This window comes from Rhinopithecus roxellana, chromosome 8 (genome assembly GCF_007565055.1).
Source record: "Rhinopithecus roxellana isolate Shanxi Qingling chromosome 8, ASM756505v1, whole genome shotgun sequence".
NCBI lineage: Eukaryota > Metazoa > Chordata > Mammalia > Primates > Cercopithecidae > Rhinopithecus > Rhinopithecus roxellana.
The window spans coordinates 91,818,800-91,836,505 of NC_044556.1; the positions used below are offsets into that span (position 1 = coordinate 91,818,800).

General features: G+C 54.6%; 1 protein-coding gene across 4 annotated transcripts in view; it reads left to right on the forward strand.

The window, feature by feature from the left end:
* OBSCN (obscurin, cytoskeletal calmodulin and titin-interacting RhoGEF) overlaps positions 1 to 17,706 on the forward strand; it is a 178,282-nt gene that overhangs the window by 101,455 nt on the left and 59,121 nt on the right. For all 4 annotated transcript variants that reach the window (XM_030935730.1, XM_030935731.1, XM_030935732.1 and 1 more), the window contains 14 exons: positions 487 to 750; positions 1,107 to 1,370; positions 4,886 to 5,149; positions 5,514 to 5,777; positions 6,324 to 6,587; positions 7,563 to 7,829; positions 8,011 to 8,277; positions 8,369 to 8,641; positions 9,229 to 9,501; positions 10,236 to 10,432; positions 10,621 to 10,696; positions 14,745 to 15,017; positions 15,945 to 16,211; positions 16,969 to 17,241. In XM_030935730.1, coding sequence (XP_030791590.1) covers positions 487 to 750; positions 1,107 to 1,370; positions 4,886 to 5,149; positions 5,514 to 5,777; positions 6,324 to 6,587; positions 7,563 to 7,829; positions 8,011 to 8,277; positions 8,369 to 8,641; positions 9,229 to 9,501; positions 10,236 to 10,432; positions 10,621 to 10,696; positions 14,745 to 15,017; positions 15,945 to 16,211; positions 16,969 to 17,241 — 3,486 coding nt within the window. The remainder of the gene's footprint in view (positions 1 to 486; positions 751 to 1,106; positions 1,371 to 4,885; positions 5,150 to 5,513; positions 5,778 to 6,323; positions 6,588 to 7,562; positions 7,830 to 8,010; positions 8,278 to 8,368; positions 8,642 to 9,228; positions 9,502 to 10,235; positions 10,433 to 10,620; positions 10,697 to 14,744; positions 15,018 to 15,944; positions 16,212 to 16,968; positions 17,242 to 17,706) is intronic.

Consider the following 17,706-nt stretch of genomic DNA (forward strand, 5'->3'; position numbering starts at 1 on the left):
TCACTTCCTGCCATCAATCTCTGCCCATTGCATGGTCTCCCCCAGACTGCCACACTCTTCACATCATGCCACACTATCCCTTCCAGCTTCCTGGGCTGCTGAAGGAACCAGAAGAAACTCATCTACATCCAGATTCCCACTCCTGTGATACTGTGGGCCCTGTCCTGTTGGATTGTGTCTTGTCTTTCATCTTGTCATGTCCTGTCTACCAGCACTTTCCAAGGAGTTTAATGTTCTCTGTGTTTTCTGACTCTCTCTGGCCCTGCATGCCAGATTCACGTTATCTCTGAGACCTGAGGAGCCCACGAAGGGGCCATGACTGTGATGTTACCAGGCTGAACAGAGGGAATCTACAGCCTGTGCTTGGCATACCCTGCTTGTGGTCTGTGTCCAGTTGGGGTTTGTGTCTTCTCTGTGCCATCCATGTCCTGTCTTTTTCATGTGCTCAGTATAATTGTGTCCATGTCTTTCTGATCCCTCCACCAGCCCTGCCCGCCAAGTTCACAGAGGGTCTGAGGAATGAAGAGACCATGGAAGGGGCCACAGCCACACTGCAATGTGAGCTGAGCAAGGCAGCCCCTGTGGAGTGGAGGAAAGGCCTCAAGGCTCTCAGAGATGGGGACAAATACAGCCTAAGACAAGAAGGGGCTGTGTGTGAGCTGCAGATTCATGGCCTGGCTATGGCAGATACCGGGGTGTACTCATGTGTGTGTGGGCAGGAGAGGACCTCAGCTACACTCACTGTCAGGGGTAAAGATCCTCTGTGGCCATGTGGGCTTGTGGCTTGGTGTATACACCTCTCTGTGTCACCACCTTCTGCCTTCAAATGTGGCAGAGCTTCTGTGGAAACCCTGTGATTGTCTGTCCTCTAACTGGGGCCCTCTGGGTTTCTCCTGCCTCCCCTTCTCATCAGGAGATGTCCTGCTCATGCACGTCCCTCTGTGTTCTCTGTGCCTCCTGGACCATTTGCCTTCTCATTGTTTGTATATTGCTCATCTTGCTGTGGTCCTTTGGTGGTTTGTGTGGCTCCTTATTGGTGTCCATATTCTGTCCAAAGAATCCTCCAGACAGTCTGATGATATCAGTGACTATTTGGTACTTCTCAGCCCTGCCTGCCAGATTCATAGAGAATATGAGAAGTCAGAAGGCCACAGAAGGGACTACAGTCACACTGCAATGTAAGCTAAGAAAGGCGGCCCCCGTGGAGTGGAGAAAGGGGCCCAACACCCTCAAAGATGGGGACAGATATAGCCTGAAGCAGGATGGGACCAGGTGTCAGCTGCAGATTCGTGGCCTCGTCATAGCAGATGCTGGAGAATACTCGTGCATATGTGAGCAGGAGAGGACCTCGGCCACGCTCACCATCACGGGTAAAGACCACATGTGACCACCTGAATGACTTTTGTCTTCCCCAACTTAACCCACATGGTCTGTGCTCTCCCGGTGTCTCTCAATGTCGTTGACATTTTATTCAGTCACTCATCTGTGTGTTCTGTCCCACAAATGCACACTGAGAACCCACTTGGATGGCCTAATCTAAGGCCTGGGCATACAGACCCCAGGGGTCAGGACAGGGAGAGCAGCAGACAGGTGTCAGGGTCCAGGAGAGCTATCTGGGGCCCCTGCCATCTTGCAAGGGCCTGTGGATGTCCACCAGCTCTTGGGCCCCAGGCACGAAGGTCAGGAAATGTATGTCCTTTGACAGACATAGCGATGGCTTAGGCCAGGCCCCTCTTCAGTCTGGAGAGTGTTTTGATTGATCCTTGTGGTCATTCCAAGCTTCTAAAGGAGTATTGTCTTCATCTGTTCAGGCTAACATAACAAAGCACTGCAGACAGTATGGCTCAAATAACAGAATTTATTTTCTCAGAAGTGGGCTGAAATCTCAAGATCAAGGTGTCAACTCCTCTCTTCTTGTAGACTGCTGTCTTCTCCCCGTGTCTTCATATGGTTATCCCTTTGTGTGCATATGTGTGTCCTAACCTCTTTTTATAAGAGCACCAGTCATACTGGATTTGGAACCACCCTAACAACCTCATTTTACCTTTCAATGATTGTCTTTAAATACAGTGACATTCTGAAGTGTACTGGGGGTTAGGACTTCAGCATACGCATTTTTTCTGAGGTGCAATTCAGACCATAACACTCCACCATGTGGATTCTCAAAATTCATGGCCTTTCTCACATGCGAAATATGTTTACTTCTTCCTGACAGTCCCAAATCTTAGCCCATTTCAGTATCAACTATTCCAATTCACCTCTAAATATAATCTGAGTCAACTATGAGGGAGACAAAGTGTGACTCATCCAGAGGCAAAATTTTTCTTCATCTGTGAGGCTGAGAAATCAGACAAGTTATTTGCTTTGAAGTCACAATGGTGGGACAGGCATAGGATGGACATTCTTAATCAGGGAAAAACTGGAAAGGAGAAGTGGGTCATGGGTCCCAAGCAAGATGTAACCCTAGCAGGACAAATATCATTAGGTTTTAAGGCTTTGGATTAATGCCCTCTCCTCTGGACCCAATAGGATTGCAACTCTACCCACTCAGCCCTGAGTGGAGGTGTCTGGCTCTCTGTAACTGAGGAGGAGACAGCGCCTTACTTCCGGAGCCTGTGCCCTCTACCCCCTGGTTATAGTGCCATTCCTGTCAACCCCTGAACCAATTTTGGGGTCATTATTCCTTTTTCTTGCAGAATATCATGTTTATATCCATGTAGCTCTATTGGCCTATCCTGTGGATTCTCAGAAGTCTGACATCCTTTGTTCATTTTGTCCCATCTCTGTTCCAATCAATTCAAGCTAGCACAGCATTTCCTCTGGTATAAAGGTCTCAAAAAAACTTTGTCTCATGTGATCCGTGTGGGTCAAAGCCACCAGACAAAAGTTTTCCACAGATCTTTCCTTGATGACATCATTTTTATTACTGGCTTCTGCTGAGAGAGCTGAATGGATCCATAAACCACACACCTGATCTGTTTAGCAAATGGTTGTCCAGCATTGATACTCTCCCAGAAAAATGCTTTCTCAATTTTTTTTTTCCATAGTACGTATAGCCTGAAAATTCTTCTGTATCTTCAAGTTCTGGTTCCTTTTTGCTTAACAAATCCTTTTTGAATTTATCTCTCTCCTCTCACATTTTAATATTAGACAGAAACCAGGCTATGGTTTCAATTCTTTGCTTAGAAACTTCCTCAGGTAAATATATCCAATTTTGTTGTTTGCAAGTCCTACCTTCCACAGAACACTAGAATAAAATTTGACCAGGTTTTTGGCCACTGTATAACAATGATAGTCTTTCTCCAGTTTTTAATAATAATGTCTCCCATTGTCATCTGAGGCTTGACCAGAATCACTTTTGACACCCATATTTTCACCAACAATTGCTGCCTGCAAACACAGTTTTTTGACATGCGCCTGAAATATCTTTCAGCTACCTCCTATTACGAAGTTCTAAAGCCCCGTCCACATTTATAGGTATTTGTTCCTTTGGCACCCCACTCCTGGTACCAAAGTCTGAATTTGTTTGCTTGGGTTGCCATAAAGAAAGTATCATAGACTGGGTGGTATAAATAATAGAAATGTATTTCCTCACCATTCTGGAGGCTAGATGGTTTGAGTTCCAGGTGTCAGTAGGGTTGGCTCCTTCTGAGGCCTCTCTCCTTGGCTTGTAGGCAGCCATTTTCTCTGTGTCTTCACTGGTCCTTCTGTGTTTGTGTCCTAATCTCCTTTTCTTATGAGGACAGCATTTATATTGGATTAGATGCCACCCTTGTGATCCCATTTAGCATTAATCAGCTCTTTGAAGGCCCTATCTCAAAAACAGTCATATTCTGAAATAGTGGAAGTTACGACTTCAACATTTGACGTCTGTAGAAACACAACCCATAGCAGGCTATGGCTATGTAATTGGGTTAGGCTCTGCTCTGCTAACTTGTGAGCCCCCTGCCTGGAGTCAGGAGGCAAGAGAGAATGGTAGATTGTAGCTTCAGAGGTGTGGTTTGAGGCCACATCTGGTGTCTTCATGATCTAGGTGATATGAATCAGGGTAATATATAGGAATGTGGATTCGTAGAGTCAGTCCAAGAGCATGTTAGATGGAGGTAGCAGGGCATTGTGTGGGCTGGGATGTTGTACAGTGAGCTGAGGTAGATCTAAGCATGGGCAGTGCTGGATGGAAGGCCTGTCTGGTCAGGCTGTCTCTTGTGTGAGGGATGACAAGGGAGCAGTGGATGTTGGGACCTGAAGGTGCCTCCTATGTCATCATAGAGAGATGTCCATCACATTATTGCATATGTGGGTTGCAAGTTGGAGGAGCCTGTCTTGCTTCCCCATGATGAAAGTTCACAGGTAGGACAAGATGCCCTCTGAGAAGAGACCCAGGATGGAGCCCATCTCCCACCCAATCTGCACCTCACAGGCAGAATGTAGGAAGTCCTCACTGTCAGATGCACTTTGGTCCACCTCATCCCAAGTCCCTCCAGCTTTCCTGCTTCTGTTTTCTTCCTGGATGTTCAGGTGTGTCCCTCAGATCCTCCCGAGGGCTTGATGGCTTCTGTCCATGTGACCCTTCGTACCCCTGCCTGCCCAATTCACACAAGATCTGAAGACCAAGGAGGCCTCAGAAGGGGCCACAGTCACACTGCAGTGTTAGCTGAGCAAGGTGGTCCCTGTGGAATGGAAGGAGGGACCTGAGACCCTCAGAGATGGGGACTGTGTTCTCTGTTCCTCCTGGGTCATGTGCTTTCTCACCCTCTGTACATTCATTTGCTCATTCTGCCATGGTCCTGTGGTGGTTTGTGTGCCTCCTTGTGTGTGTCTGTGTCCTGTCCACAGAGTCATCTAGTTATTCTGATGATCTCAGTGACTGCTTGGTCCTTCCCAGCCCTCCCGGCCAGATTCATAGAAGATGTGAGAAATCACGAGGCCACAGAAGGGGCCACGGCTGTGCTGCAGTGTGAGCTGAGCAAGGTGGCCCCTGTGGAGTGGCAGAAGGGGTCTGAGACCCTCAGAGATGGGGACAGATACAGTCTGAGGCAGGACGGAACGAGGTGTGAGCTGCAGATTCGTGGCCTGGCTGTGGAGGATACTGGAGAGTATTTGTGTGTATGCGGGCAGGAGAGGACCTCAGCTATACTCACCGTCAGGGGTAAAGATCCCGTGTGGTCACATGGACTTGCGGCTTGGGATCTATGTGTCTCTGTGTCACCACTTTCTACTTCCAAATGTGGCATCCCTGTGGGAACCCTGAAGTTGTCTGTCCTCTAACTGGGGTCCTCTGGGCATCTCCTGCCTCCCCTTCTCTTCATCAGGTGATGTCCTCCTGTTCATCCCCATCCCTGCATGTTCTCTGTTCCTCTTGGGCCAGGTGCTTTCTCGCCTTCCGTACATTCGTTTGCTCATTCTGCCATGGTCCTTTGGTGGTTTGTGTGGCTCCTTGTGTGTGTCTGTGTCCTGTCCACAGAGTTGTCCAGATAGTCTGATGATCTCAGTGACTGTTTGGTCCTTCCCAGCCCTGCCAGCCAGATTCATAGACAACATGACAAACCAGGAGGCCAGAGAAGGGGCCACAGCCACACTGCAGTGTGAACTGAGCAAGGCGGCCCCAGTGGAGTGGAGGAAGGGACCTGAAACCCTCCGAGATGGAGACAGACACAGCCTGAGGCAGGATGGGACCAGGTGTGAGCTGCAGATTCATGGCCTGGCTGCGGCAGATGCTGGGGAGTACTCGTGCATTTGTGGGCAGGAGAGGACCTCAGCCACACTCACCATCAGGGGTAAAGATCACATGTGGCCAAGCAAAGCCATGTTCTGGTGTGCCAGTACTGATTTCATGTTCTCCGTCTCCTCTCCATGTCATCTCCCTGTGTTCATGTCATCCTGTTCCCATAATTCCACAGAATCCCTTCCAGCCTCCTGGGCTGTTGCAGAAACCAGGGGAAAACAGCATCTCCAGCCAGCTCCCACCTGTGTACCAGCATGGGTTCAGTCATGTTGCCCTGTTGGGTTCTATGTCTTGTCCTCCATTCTCTCATATTGTGTCCACCAAAGTGCTCCAGATGATCTGATTTTCATGTGTGTCTGTCTCCAGCTCTGTATGTGCCAGAGTAGTACAAAGACCTAGGCGTGAGGAGGCCACAGAAGGGGCCATGGTCATGTGTTGTACAGCCTGGACTGAGGGAAGCCACAGTGCACAGCCTGTGCTCAGCACATCCCGATGTGGCTCGTGTCCATTTGGTTTCTGTGTCTTTTCTGTCATCCATGTCCTGTCTCTTCTGTGGGCTCAGAGGCATGATTGTGTCCTTATCTTCTGACCTCCCCAGCCTTGCCTGCCAAGTTCACAAAGGGTCTGAAGAATGAAGAGGCCACAGAAGGGGCCACAGCTATGCTGCAATGTGAGCTGAGCAAGGCGGCCCCTGTTGAGTGGAGGAAGGGACCTGAAACCCTCAGAGATGGGGACAGATATAGCCTGAGGCAGGACGGGACCAGATGTGAGCTGCAGATTCATGGCCTGTCCGTGGCAGACACTGGGGAGTACTCGTGTGTATGTGGGCAGGAGAAGACGTTGGCCACTCTCATTGTCAAGGGTAATGACCACATGTGGCCACATGGACTGATGTGGGTGTGTGCTTTCCTCCATGTGCAGTCCCAGGGACAGCACACCTTCTCCTTGTGGATGCTCCTTTCCACTTCCTCCTGCTGTTTCCTCTGTCCCCTCTGCTCATGGGTTCCAACGTTATCCCGTGCCCTGGTATCTATACTGAGCTTCAGCCATGTGACCTTGTGTACCAGTCATGGTTGTAGGGAAGGAATTCCCACCTTGTCTCTCTCCCCCTGCCTCCCATCACTACCTAATCAATCCAACTTTCTGCCATCCTTCATTTGAGACCTGAAGTCTTTTAGCCACAGGGTCTCATGTCCTTCTCGGAGGGAGGCCTTTGGTGCCCAGGAAAGGGAGGCAGGACCTAGAGACCTGGGCCCTGCAGGCTGGCCCTGGTTCTCAGTGTAGCCTTGTGGGGCAAACAGCCCCCATGACACCTGAGTGTCTAAGGGAACCCGGTCCCTGCCCTGGAGTCTGGGGGACATGGACCTGTCCCGGGGTCTGGAAGACATGGCCTCACTCTGGAGTCTGAATACACATCCTTGCCCTGGGATTTGGGTGCCCACGGAGGGGAGGTGGAACCTATAGCCCTGGGCCCTGGCCTCGCCCTGGGATCTGGGGGACTCAGCTCTGCCCTTGGGTATGGGGTGCAGGGCCTCACCTTGGGTTCTGAAGTACACATCCTTGCCCTGAGCTCTGGGGGGTGTGGCTCTGCGGGGGTTGGGAGTGGGGTCCTGGGTGAGAGGACAGCCTCCTAAGCCCTGGGTAGATCTAGCCCTTCCCTGCTTTCCCACCACGCTGCCTCCTCACTCCTGAATCACAGACTGGTGGTACCATCTGAGGCAGCACCGCCTGTGGAGCCAGGCCAGGGAGCTGGGAGGAGCCCAGGCCCTCATCTGCCAGCCTGGAGAGCGATGCCTGGTATAGATCTGGAGCTGACCCTGCCCCCTGCCCCTTGCAGCCCCACAGCCAGTGTTCCGGGAGCCGCTGCAGAATCTGCAGGCAGAGGAGGGCTCCATAGCCACCCTGCAGTGTGAGCTGTCTGAGCCCACTGCTACAGTGGTCTGGAGCAAGGGTGGCCTGCAGCTGCAGGCCAATGGACGCCGGGAGCCACGGCTTCAGGGCTGCACTGCGGAGCTGGTGTTATGGGGCCTACGACGTGAAGACACTGGAGAATACACTTGCACCTGTGGCTCCCAGGCCACCAGTGCCACCCTCACTGTCACAGGTGGGAACCCAGGCTGGCCTGGCCCAGGATATAGCGCAGTTCCAGTGCTTTGGGCCTGCCTCCTTCCTGGAAGCTGCTCTGGTGCGGTTCCCCCTCCCCACTTTGCACCGTATCACACTTGTTCGTTCCCCCTTATAGCTCCTCAGGGACCTGCCCTCACGCCCTGCTCCCTTCCCTGCAGCTGCCCCTGTGCGGTTCCTCCAAGAGCTGCAGCCCCAGGAGGTGGATGAGGGAGGCACAGCACACTTACGCTGTGAGCTGAGCCGGGCAGATGCAAGCGTGGAGTGGCGCAAGGGCTCCCTGCAGCTCTTCCCTTGTGCCAAGTACCAGATGGTGCAGGATGGTGCAGCTGCGGAGCTGCTGGTACGCGGAGTGGAGCAGGAGGATGCGGGTGACTACATGTGCGACACGGGCCACACACACAGCATGGCCAGCCTCTCTGTCCGTGGTGAGCTGCTCACCAGCCCCTGCCTCCCACAGCCCCTCACTCTTGGTCAGAGGCAAGGAGTGTTAAGCATCCCTTCCTGCATCCCCCGCAGTCCCCAGGCCCAAGTTCAAGACCCGGCTGCAGAGCCTGGAGCAGGAGACAGGTGACATAGCCAGGCTGTGCTGTCAGCTGAGCGATGCAGAGTCGGGGGCCACGGTGCAATGGCTCAAGGAGGGTGTGGAGCTGCATGCAGGCCCCAAGTACGAAATGCGGAGCCAGGGGGCCATGCGGGAGCTGCTGATCCACCAACTGGAGGCCAAGGACACGGGCGAGTATGCCTGCGTGACAGGCAGCCAGAAAACCACTGCCTCCCTCAGGGTCACAGGTGAGCTGTGGGGCCTCCCAGAGGAGAGGGTGAGCCCTTCCCTGCCATCCCACCCACTTATCGTTGCCTTCTGGGTGCACCTGAGTCCCCTGCTCTCACGCTGTCTTCCTGCTCACCCCCGCACCTCCCAGTGTCCCTGTCAGGGCTCTCTGAGAGAACCTGGGCAGCAAGGAAACAGGCTGCAGCCCCTCAAGCCCACCCCTGAGGCCAGTGTGAGGGTGCGCTGCTGAGCCCCCACCTATTTCTCCTGCAAGCCTTGCCTCCCTGCTGTGCTAGCCAGGGTGGGGCTGGCTGCGTTGTGGGAGTTGACAGGCAGTCGGGTGTCCCACAACCCCTTCCCATTCCTCAGACACAGCTGCCCTCTTGGCCCACACTTCCAGCCCAGGTTCTGTCCCCAAAGAGCTCAGTGTCATGGCGGGATCTGTGCTTGTGAGCACATCAGGAAACAAAAGCCATGTGGGACAGATGGGCCATGGCAGAAGAGTGTGAGGGTGCCTAGGAAGGCTTCCTGGAGGAGGAGGCATGGGAGCTTGGCCTAGGCTCTTTTACCTGGCTGGTAAAGGGAACCATCTCGCCCCACCCCTCAGAGCCTGAGGTGACCATTGTACGGGGGCTGGTTGATGCAGAGGTGGCGGCCAATGAGGATGTTGAGTTCAGCTGCGAGGTGTCCAGGGCTGGAGCCACAGGCATGCAGTGGTGCCTACAAGGCCTGCCACTGCAAAGCAATGAGGTGACAGAAGTGACTGTGCGGGATGGCCGCATCCACACACTGCGACTGAAGGGTGTGACACCTGAGGATGCTGGCACTGTCTCCTTCCATTTGGGCAACCATGCTTCCTCCGCCCAGCTCACCATCAGAGGTAGCCACAGGCAGGCCCCACCAGTGACTGCACGGGGTTAGAATGTCTGGGCCCTGCTGGGTACGGAGCCAGACAGCAAAGGTTTCTGCCTTTGGAGGCTGGGGCCTGGCAGGGAGGTGGACCTGTGAGCTGACATTTCAGGGTGGCCCCAGGATATCAGAGGAGAGTGGGCTGAGTCAGGCTGGTGAGGCAGGTGGTTGTGGGCTTCCAATAGGCTGACACAGTGTTGGAGTTTGCGTCTTGGCCCTCGTGGCGGGGCCACTGCAAACCATAGCCCACTCCCAGCCCTCAGTCATCTGCACCATCTCCTCTAGTTCTGACACTAGTCCCATTTACCCACCCATCATCCATCCTTTCATTCATCCATTTATCCATTCACCCATCCATCCACCCATTCACTATCCATACATCCATCATCCATCCATTATCCATCGATCCATCCACAATCCATCTATTTATCCATTGATCAGCCATCCATCCATCCACCCATTATCCATCCATTCATTCCTCCATTGTTCCATTCACCCATCCACTGTCCATTAGAGCAGACTCTGCCTGCAACTGGAGTGGGGAGCTGAGAACAGGCCCCCATGTGCATGTCTTTGTGCGTGGGGGAGGATACCCAGGGATGGACTCCCAGGACGATGAGACCGTGCTGATTGAGGGGGCACCTCAGACGCTGAGGCTGACACCCCAGACGCTGAGCCTGATACCCATGCCTCCCCTGTGTCTAGCTCCTGAGGTGACCATCCTGGAGCCCCTGCAGGACGTACAGCTCAGTGAGGGCCAGGATGCCAGCTTCCAGTGCCGGCTATCCAGAGCTTCAGGCCAGGAAGCCTGCTGGGCTTTAGGAGGGGTGCCCCTGCAGGTCAACGAGATGAATGACATCGCTGTGGAGCAGGGCACACTCCACCTGCTTACCCTGCACAAGGTGAGGCTTCCCGGACCTGAGTGTACCAGGACAGGAATGCTTCCAACTCCATTCAGGAAGGTCTTCCACCAGGGGGTTGTGTTGGGGAAGTGATGACCCCCTGTCATTGAGGTCTGGCAAACTGGCTGGGCTCCTTCTGGTCGGGATGGGGGCTCTCAGGGCCAAGCATGCCTCTCCCTGCTTCCTAGGTGACCCTTGAAGATGCTGGAACTGTCAGTTTCCACGTGGGCACGTGTAGCTCTGAGGCCCAGCTGAAAGTCACAGGTGGGCAGCCCCTTTCCACACCGGTCACTCTGCCTGCAGATGCCCAGCTTCCTGGGCACCAGAATGTCCTACCCATTGGCAGCTGTCAGCGGGCAGGGGGCAGAAACCCAAGACTTCCTACAGTGATCTTGTCTTGGGGCTGGCAATTTTCCAACCCCTGGCCACTGAAGCCAAGGACCAGAGAGGTCACTGGCGAGTAGGCTGGTGAAGGTAGTCTTGAGAAATTCCAGGGTGTGTTGGGGGTCCCTGTCCAGGATTAATGCCACCTGCGGGAGGGAGATGGGGGCCCAGCTGCCATAGGCTTGGGCCCTACGGTGGAGGCAGGACCTTCCTGACTTCCATCCTCCGAAAGCCTACTCCTATAATACGGATGCACACACATGCCAGCGCATCTATGTTTACACACATCTGCATGCCTGACAGGCTCAAAGGTGCAGATACAAAAGCATGCCTATGACAAGTGTATGGATTTGGGCAAGCATGCAAACAAGATTTTAGGAACCTTCAGCCTGGGTCATACTTTGCCCCCAGAGCTGGTCCTCCCTGAGTGCTTGTCCTTGAGTGTTCTTCCCCTACTGTCCTGCCTTTAGGTCTCAAATAAGTCCCATCTGTGTACTCATCATCCATCTGTTCATCCATTTATCCATTTACCTATCCACCTTCCATCCATCTGCTATCCACCATCCATCCATCATCTGTCCATTCATCTGTCATCCATCCTTCTATCATCTGTCCATCAGTCCATTCATAATCCATCCATTCATCCATTTATCATCCATACAGCTACCATCCATCCATTCACCATCCACCGTCCATCCATTCACCATCCACCCATCCACCATCCATCCATTTACTATTCATCTATCCATCCCGCTGTTCCTCCATTCATCCATCCATCTGCCCATTCACCATCCATACATCATTTATACATCCTCCATTCGTCTCTTCATTATCCATTCACACACCCACCATCCATCCACCCACCCACTGATCCATCTGCTATCCGTCCATTTACTATCCATCTATCCATCCACTATCCATTCACCCATCCTTCCATTCATCTACCATCCACCCATCCATCCATCCATTCACCTGTCTACCATCCATCTACCCTTTCCCCATCCACTCATGTATTCATCACTCACTCATCCACTATTCAGCTATCTTTCCATTCATCCACCATCTATCCACCACCCATCATACATTCACAATCCACCTGCTATCCATTCATTCACCATAGAATATACCCTCTAAGCTCCTACCCTTTAGCAAGTCCTGAACCTCATGATGGGCCAGATGCAGTCTGCCTTCAGGGGATCCCCAATCTGTTGGAGGAGTTGGACATGGAGATAGAGTGTCCTTCATCCTAGGTGCCACCTACCACTCCCAAGTCTTTAAAAGGAGACAGATGCAGTCAGTTCTGTCACCTGTGGGTTTGGGAAAGGTTCCAGATGCCAGTACCCTCAAATTGAATGATGAAGACAGGAAGTTTCCCAGGTGTCCTGAGCAGGGGCAGGATAGCAGGGGCCTGGTATGTTCATCAGAGTGGGCAACTGTATGGAGCAGCATGGAGCTGGGCTGTGCTTTGGCCCCTCTCTAGGTGAGGTATTCTCAGCCTGGGTGAGCTGACTCACAGACATCTGGCTGTGACCTTGTGGTGAGGGCCCTGGCACAGGTGTGTAAATGGGTGCCCATCTCAGACCTAGGTAGGTTTTAGGTGGCGTGGTGGAAGAGCTTGGGAACTTGCTGGAGACAAGAATGAAGAGTTGGTGGGGCAAGATGAGGAGGTGGTCAGATGTGCACTTGGGGAAGACAGTCAAGGGAAGACCTAGAGCTGGTGGTGGGGTGTCAGTGGTACACATGAGGAAGAGCATGGAGAGGCTTCCAGCGGAGGGCCTGCTTGGGTGGGCACAGGGGCTGATTTGCCTGGTGTTGTCCTGGTGGGTGGCTAGTATCTCTGTAAGTTCTCCCCACCCACACTTCCTCACCCCATGGGATGGAAGTCTCTTGTCTGGGCTTTGCCAACTGCAGTTTCTCTCTCTTTGTGAGGAGGCTCACAGGATAGTCTCGGGAAGTTACTCAGGGGCAAGCAAGGATGGAGGGCGACATCTCCGTTGCCCAATTTCAGGCAGCAGGTGGTGGAATAAGCCTTTGGTTCTGTCTTCCTCCCTTGCCTGTGTGGTGTGGAGTTCAACTGTGTGGGCAGCAGTAGCCTGGGCAAGTTCTCCTATCTGCCATGACCGCCCTGAGTTTCCATCTGAGAGGTGGATGGGAGGGAGGAGGAGAGTGTGGAAGGCACAGGCCAGGCAGTGACCACAAACATGTCTGGGCAGCTCCTTGAGTTTGGGCCCTGCTGTGTGATCAGGCAGGGAGCAGTTGCCACTCCACATAAGGGCCCTGGAATTCTGGGCTGAAGGGGCCTTGGAGGACATCTGGACAAAATGCCCTCTTGGGATGGGAGAAGCATCTGCTTCCACACCCCCAGGGACAGGGAACTCACTTTCTGAGGCCAACTCCCATCTGCTCACAGTAGGAGGCCCTGTGGCTTCTCCTACCCAATCCACATTGGGTCAGATAAAGCACCAAATGCCAGAAAACCCCAGCCATGGGGCTTGGAGCTTGTCCATTCTGCCTTCTGAAAAGGGCATGTGTGCCTGTCATCAGCCTCCTGTTGGTGAAACCAGGCATGTTCTGAAGGGGTGTGTGGGGGTGCAGGTCTATGAGCTGAGGCTGAACCACTCTCCACGGGCTCACTCTGGGTGGCCTCTGTGTCTCCCTTTGTGATCAGGGTGGGCCAGCTTGCCTGGGTGGATTTCTATTCCATAATCCTAGGTCACTCTCCTGGTCTGGGTGATACCTGCTCTGGCAGACCCCAGGGTGGCCCCAGTACCAGTTACTAGCCCCAAGGCTGTTCTAGCAAGTCCCACTTTTGGTGGGGGTGAGGGGACAGGGTCTCCTGTTGCCCAGGCTGGAATGCAGTGATGTGAACATAGTTTAGTGTAGCCTTAACCCCCCTGGGCCCAAGCAATCCTCCCACCTCAACTTGGTGAGTAGCTGGGATTACAGGCACATGCCTCCATGGGGTCTCACTATGTTTCCCAGGCTAGTCTTGAACTCCTGGGCTCAAACAGTCCTCCCACCTTGACCTCCCAAAGTGCTGGGATTGCAGACATGAGCTACTGTGCCTGGCCAAGTCCCACTTCTGACGCCAATTCTACAGAACAACACACTCACTGTTTTTCTCCTATTATACTCTCATAGCACAGAACACTCTGTGACCAGATGTGTGGGGGCCATACACTAAGCGATTCTCTAGCAGACAGCAACTGGCTGTCTACACTTCAATTCTGATACTTTCTACTTGGAGTGAGAGTCAGATTTCATAGATTAAGGGCTCAGTCCCACAAGACTGCCCCACTTTAGATGCAAGTGGGAAGTCCCACGCCACCCACACTTCTGACTAAACAGCTATGAAATGGGGTTCCCACTTCTCCTCCTTGAGTTTGATTAACTTGCTAGGACGGCTCCCAGAATTCATAGAAACACTTGTATTGAGCAGCTATTATAAAGGATACAGCTCAGGAATAGCCATGTGGAAAAGATTTGAAGGGCAAAGGATGGGGGTGGGGGTGGGCATAGACCTTCCATGTCTTTTCTGGGTGTGCCATGCTCCTAGCACCTCCGTGTCTTCATCAACCTGGGAACTCATCAAATCTCATTCAAGAGCTTTTATAGAGCATAATCTCTGTTCCCCTCTCCCTTTCCTAGAGGTGGGAGGGTAGGAAAGTTCCAACCCTCTAAACACTTGGCCTTTCTAGAGGTCCATTCTGATGTTGTCCAGGACCCCTACCTGAGCCACCTCATTAGCATAAACTCAGGTGTAGTCAAAGGAGTACATTATGAACACTTGGGAACTTCTGAGGGCTTTAGGAGCAGAGACACAATCTATTCTTGTGCCACACCCCCACACCAGTGAACCCTAAAGTGGCCCGGTCCTGTGGATTCCCAGGTGTCCCAGCCTTGCCCTCCTTCTTACCCTCTTGTGCAGAGGCAGCACCGTGCCTGGTACGTGGCTTGCAGAATGTGGATGTCTTCGCGGGGGAGGTGGCCACGTTCTCCTGTGAGGTGTCTCACGCGGGTGGGCCGGAGGCCTGCTGGTGGCTGGATGGGACCCTGCTACAGGATGGCCCCCAGAGTGCCATCACTGTGCGAGACGGGATCTTTCACTCCCTCACGCTCTCAGGCCTGGGGGTGGCCGACTCCGGCACTGTCACCTTCCGCGCAGGGCCCCTGGTCTCCACGGCTAAGTTGTTGATGAAAGGTATTGGCCGATGGCAACCCCTGCCATGCTGGCACTTTGGTATGCTTCCTGCGGGCTCCTGGGATTAGGGATTGGCCCCCAGGGCCACAGAGTAGGCACCACTCTATGCATGCTGTCTGCCTACAGTGGCATAGGTGGGCATGGAGGGTGGATGAGAAGTCTGGGCTTAGGGAGCGGTGTAGCTGGACACCAACCCATGCCCTACTGGCTATCACCTTGCTGGCCGCACGTGCCGAGCCATGAAACCCAGTCCCTTGTGTAGCCAAAAGCAGCCCCTGCCGAGTCTACCCCTGCTGTCACCTGCTTCCTCCGCTGTGGGCTTAGGCTGGGTTTATGCCCTTCTGGGAAAGAGCTGGCCATATGGGAGTCCCCTCCCAGTGACTTACATGGTGGCTTTGCCCCCTGTGTGTCCTCAAAGAAAATGTGGAAGGTTCACCTGGGTCCCGGGGCAAACAACCATTTGTGGAGCAGGATTTGTACAGTGGAGATGGGACAGAGACCCCAAGAAAGATGGCAGAGTCCTTGCAGAAGGGGCGAGCTGGGCTGGGGCTCTGGCTTCTGAGCCAGGGCCAGAGGGCATGGGGTGGGGGGACTTTGGAGGGTTTGTGTCCCTGTTGGGGCAGTGTGCCCAGGGCCAGAGGGAGGTAGAGGCAAAGGGGACCAGGAGGGGTCCCCCTGGAAAGATACCAAGCCCGACAGTGCTGTCTCCCATGGGTGGGGGTGAGGTGTGTCTGCAGTGGATAGCCCTGGGCTGTTGTGGTGGGCCCCCTTCCCTGGGCTGTGTGCCAGGCGGTCACTGCTCTGCCATTTCCTGCCACAGCTGTGCACTTGCTGCCGCTGAAGCCTCTAATGCTGACAGCAGAGGGTGGGATGGCTGCGGTGGCTCAGCTCCAGGGACTGATATGTGTCCGGCATGTTGGCCGACAGATCCCGTGGTGGAGGTGGTCAGTGCCATGCAGGATTTGGCCGTGGAGGAGGGTAGCTCAGCTGAGCTCCTCTGCCAGTACTCACGGCCCGTGCAGGCCACATGGAAGATGGACGAGCGGGAGGTGCGCACGGATGGGCACCGTGTCATCATAGAGCAGGACTGGAACGTGGCCAGGCTGACCTTCAGGCCGGCCTTGCCCTGTGACAGTGGCATCTATTCTTGTGAGGCTGCAGGCACCCGTGTAGTGGCCCTGCTGCAAGTGCAAGGTGAGGCCGCCTGGTGGGCAGCCCCAGGCCCGGGGCAGCTTTGGCACAGCTTTGGCTGTGCAGTGATAGTGGAATGGCAGGCAGTGTCTGGTGGCGCTGGGACACAGGTGGCTTGGACAGGTGGGAACAGGCCACATAGGTGGCAAGCTCGCTGCACCAGGAGCTGAGCTGTGGGTAGGCAGGGCATGCACAGCTGCTGCACTTGTGGCTTCCATGAAGAATGTGTGGCCAAATTCGAGACTCCTACACGTGAACCCACAAGAGAATTAGAAAGGGAGGGGAGAGCGGAGGGCAGTGGATTAGGGAGGAGGTCTCTGGTTGTTGTGAGTCTGAGCATGGCATCCTAGGGGCTAGACAGCAGGTCTAGTAGCTCTTTTTGGGGGTGCAGAGAAAGGGGGATGTTTCCAGACACTGAAGCTGCAGTGGGGCCATGGCAGGTAAAGCATGGCTCTGAGCCTCATGGCTGTGTTTAAGCCCAGTTTTGCAGTTGGCGAGTTTCTAGTCTCGTGAACACCTGTGAGGTTTCTCACCTGTGAGGTCAGGAACCCAGTGCCAAAGTGGGCAGGGCATGGTGGGGGGGGCCTGGGTGACTACAGAGGCAGGCATGGTGGCTCCACCCTGGACACTGAGTGCCTCCCTCCACATAGCTTCTGGGGAGGGGGCATTTTGTTTGACTTTTTGTAGTTTTCAGGACACTCCCAAGGGATGTGGGGATCCTGGAAGCACAGGCATGGTCTGAGCCTCCCTCTTCCGGCAGCCAAGAACACGGTGGTGCGGGGGCTGGAGAACGTGGAGGCGCTGGAGGGCGGCGAGGCGCTGTTCGAGTGCCAGCTGTCTCAGCCTGAGGTGGCTGCCCACACCTGGCTGCTGGACGACGAACCCGTGCGTACCTCGGAGAACGCCGAGGTGGTCTACTTCGAGAACGGCCTGCGCCACCTGCTGCTGCTCAAAAACTTGCAGCCGCAAGACAGCTGCCGGGTGACCTTCCTGGCTGGGGATATGGTGACCTCCGCGTTCCTCACGGTCCGAGGTGACTGCGCTGTGCCAGTGCCGGGCGGGGCCAGATCCCACTAGAGGCTGCGGGGGGTGGGGGGGGTGGGGGTGGGGGGTGGGGCGGGCGGTGCGGGCGGGGTGGCAGAGGGGGCGGGGCTGGGGGGCTGCGGCTGCAGAGGGGACATCAGTCTCCAAGACCCTCCTGCAGGAAGCTGGGCCGCCCGCGCTGCAGAGACGCTGAGGCCCTGGTGCTGCTGGCAGGGCCGGGGAAGGGAGCGGCACAAGGGGCAGGGTTAGCCAGGGGCCGGCCCCTCCCACCTGAGGCTGGGAGCCACCCGCTCCGCAGTGGGTAGAAGCCCAGGGACCCGAGGCTCAGGAGGGGTGCACGGTGTGTTCGCCGTGCGCCGAGAGCCAGGAGGGGGACGTGTTAGTCTCTGGGACCCACAGGAGGCTGGGTTGAAGGCAGGCATGACTGGGGGCCAGATGAGAGGTGTCTCCCGCG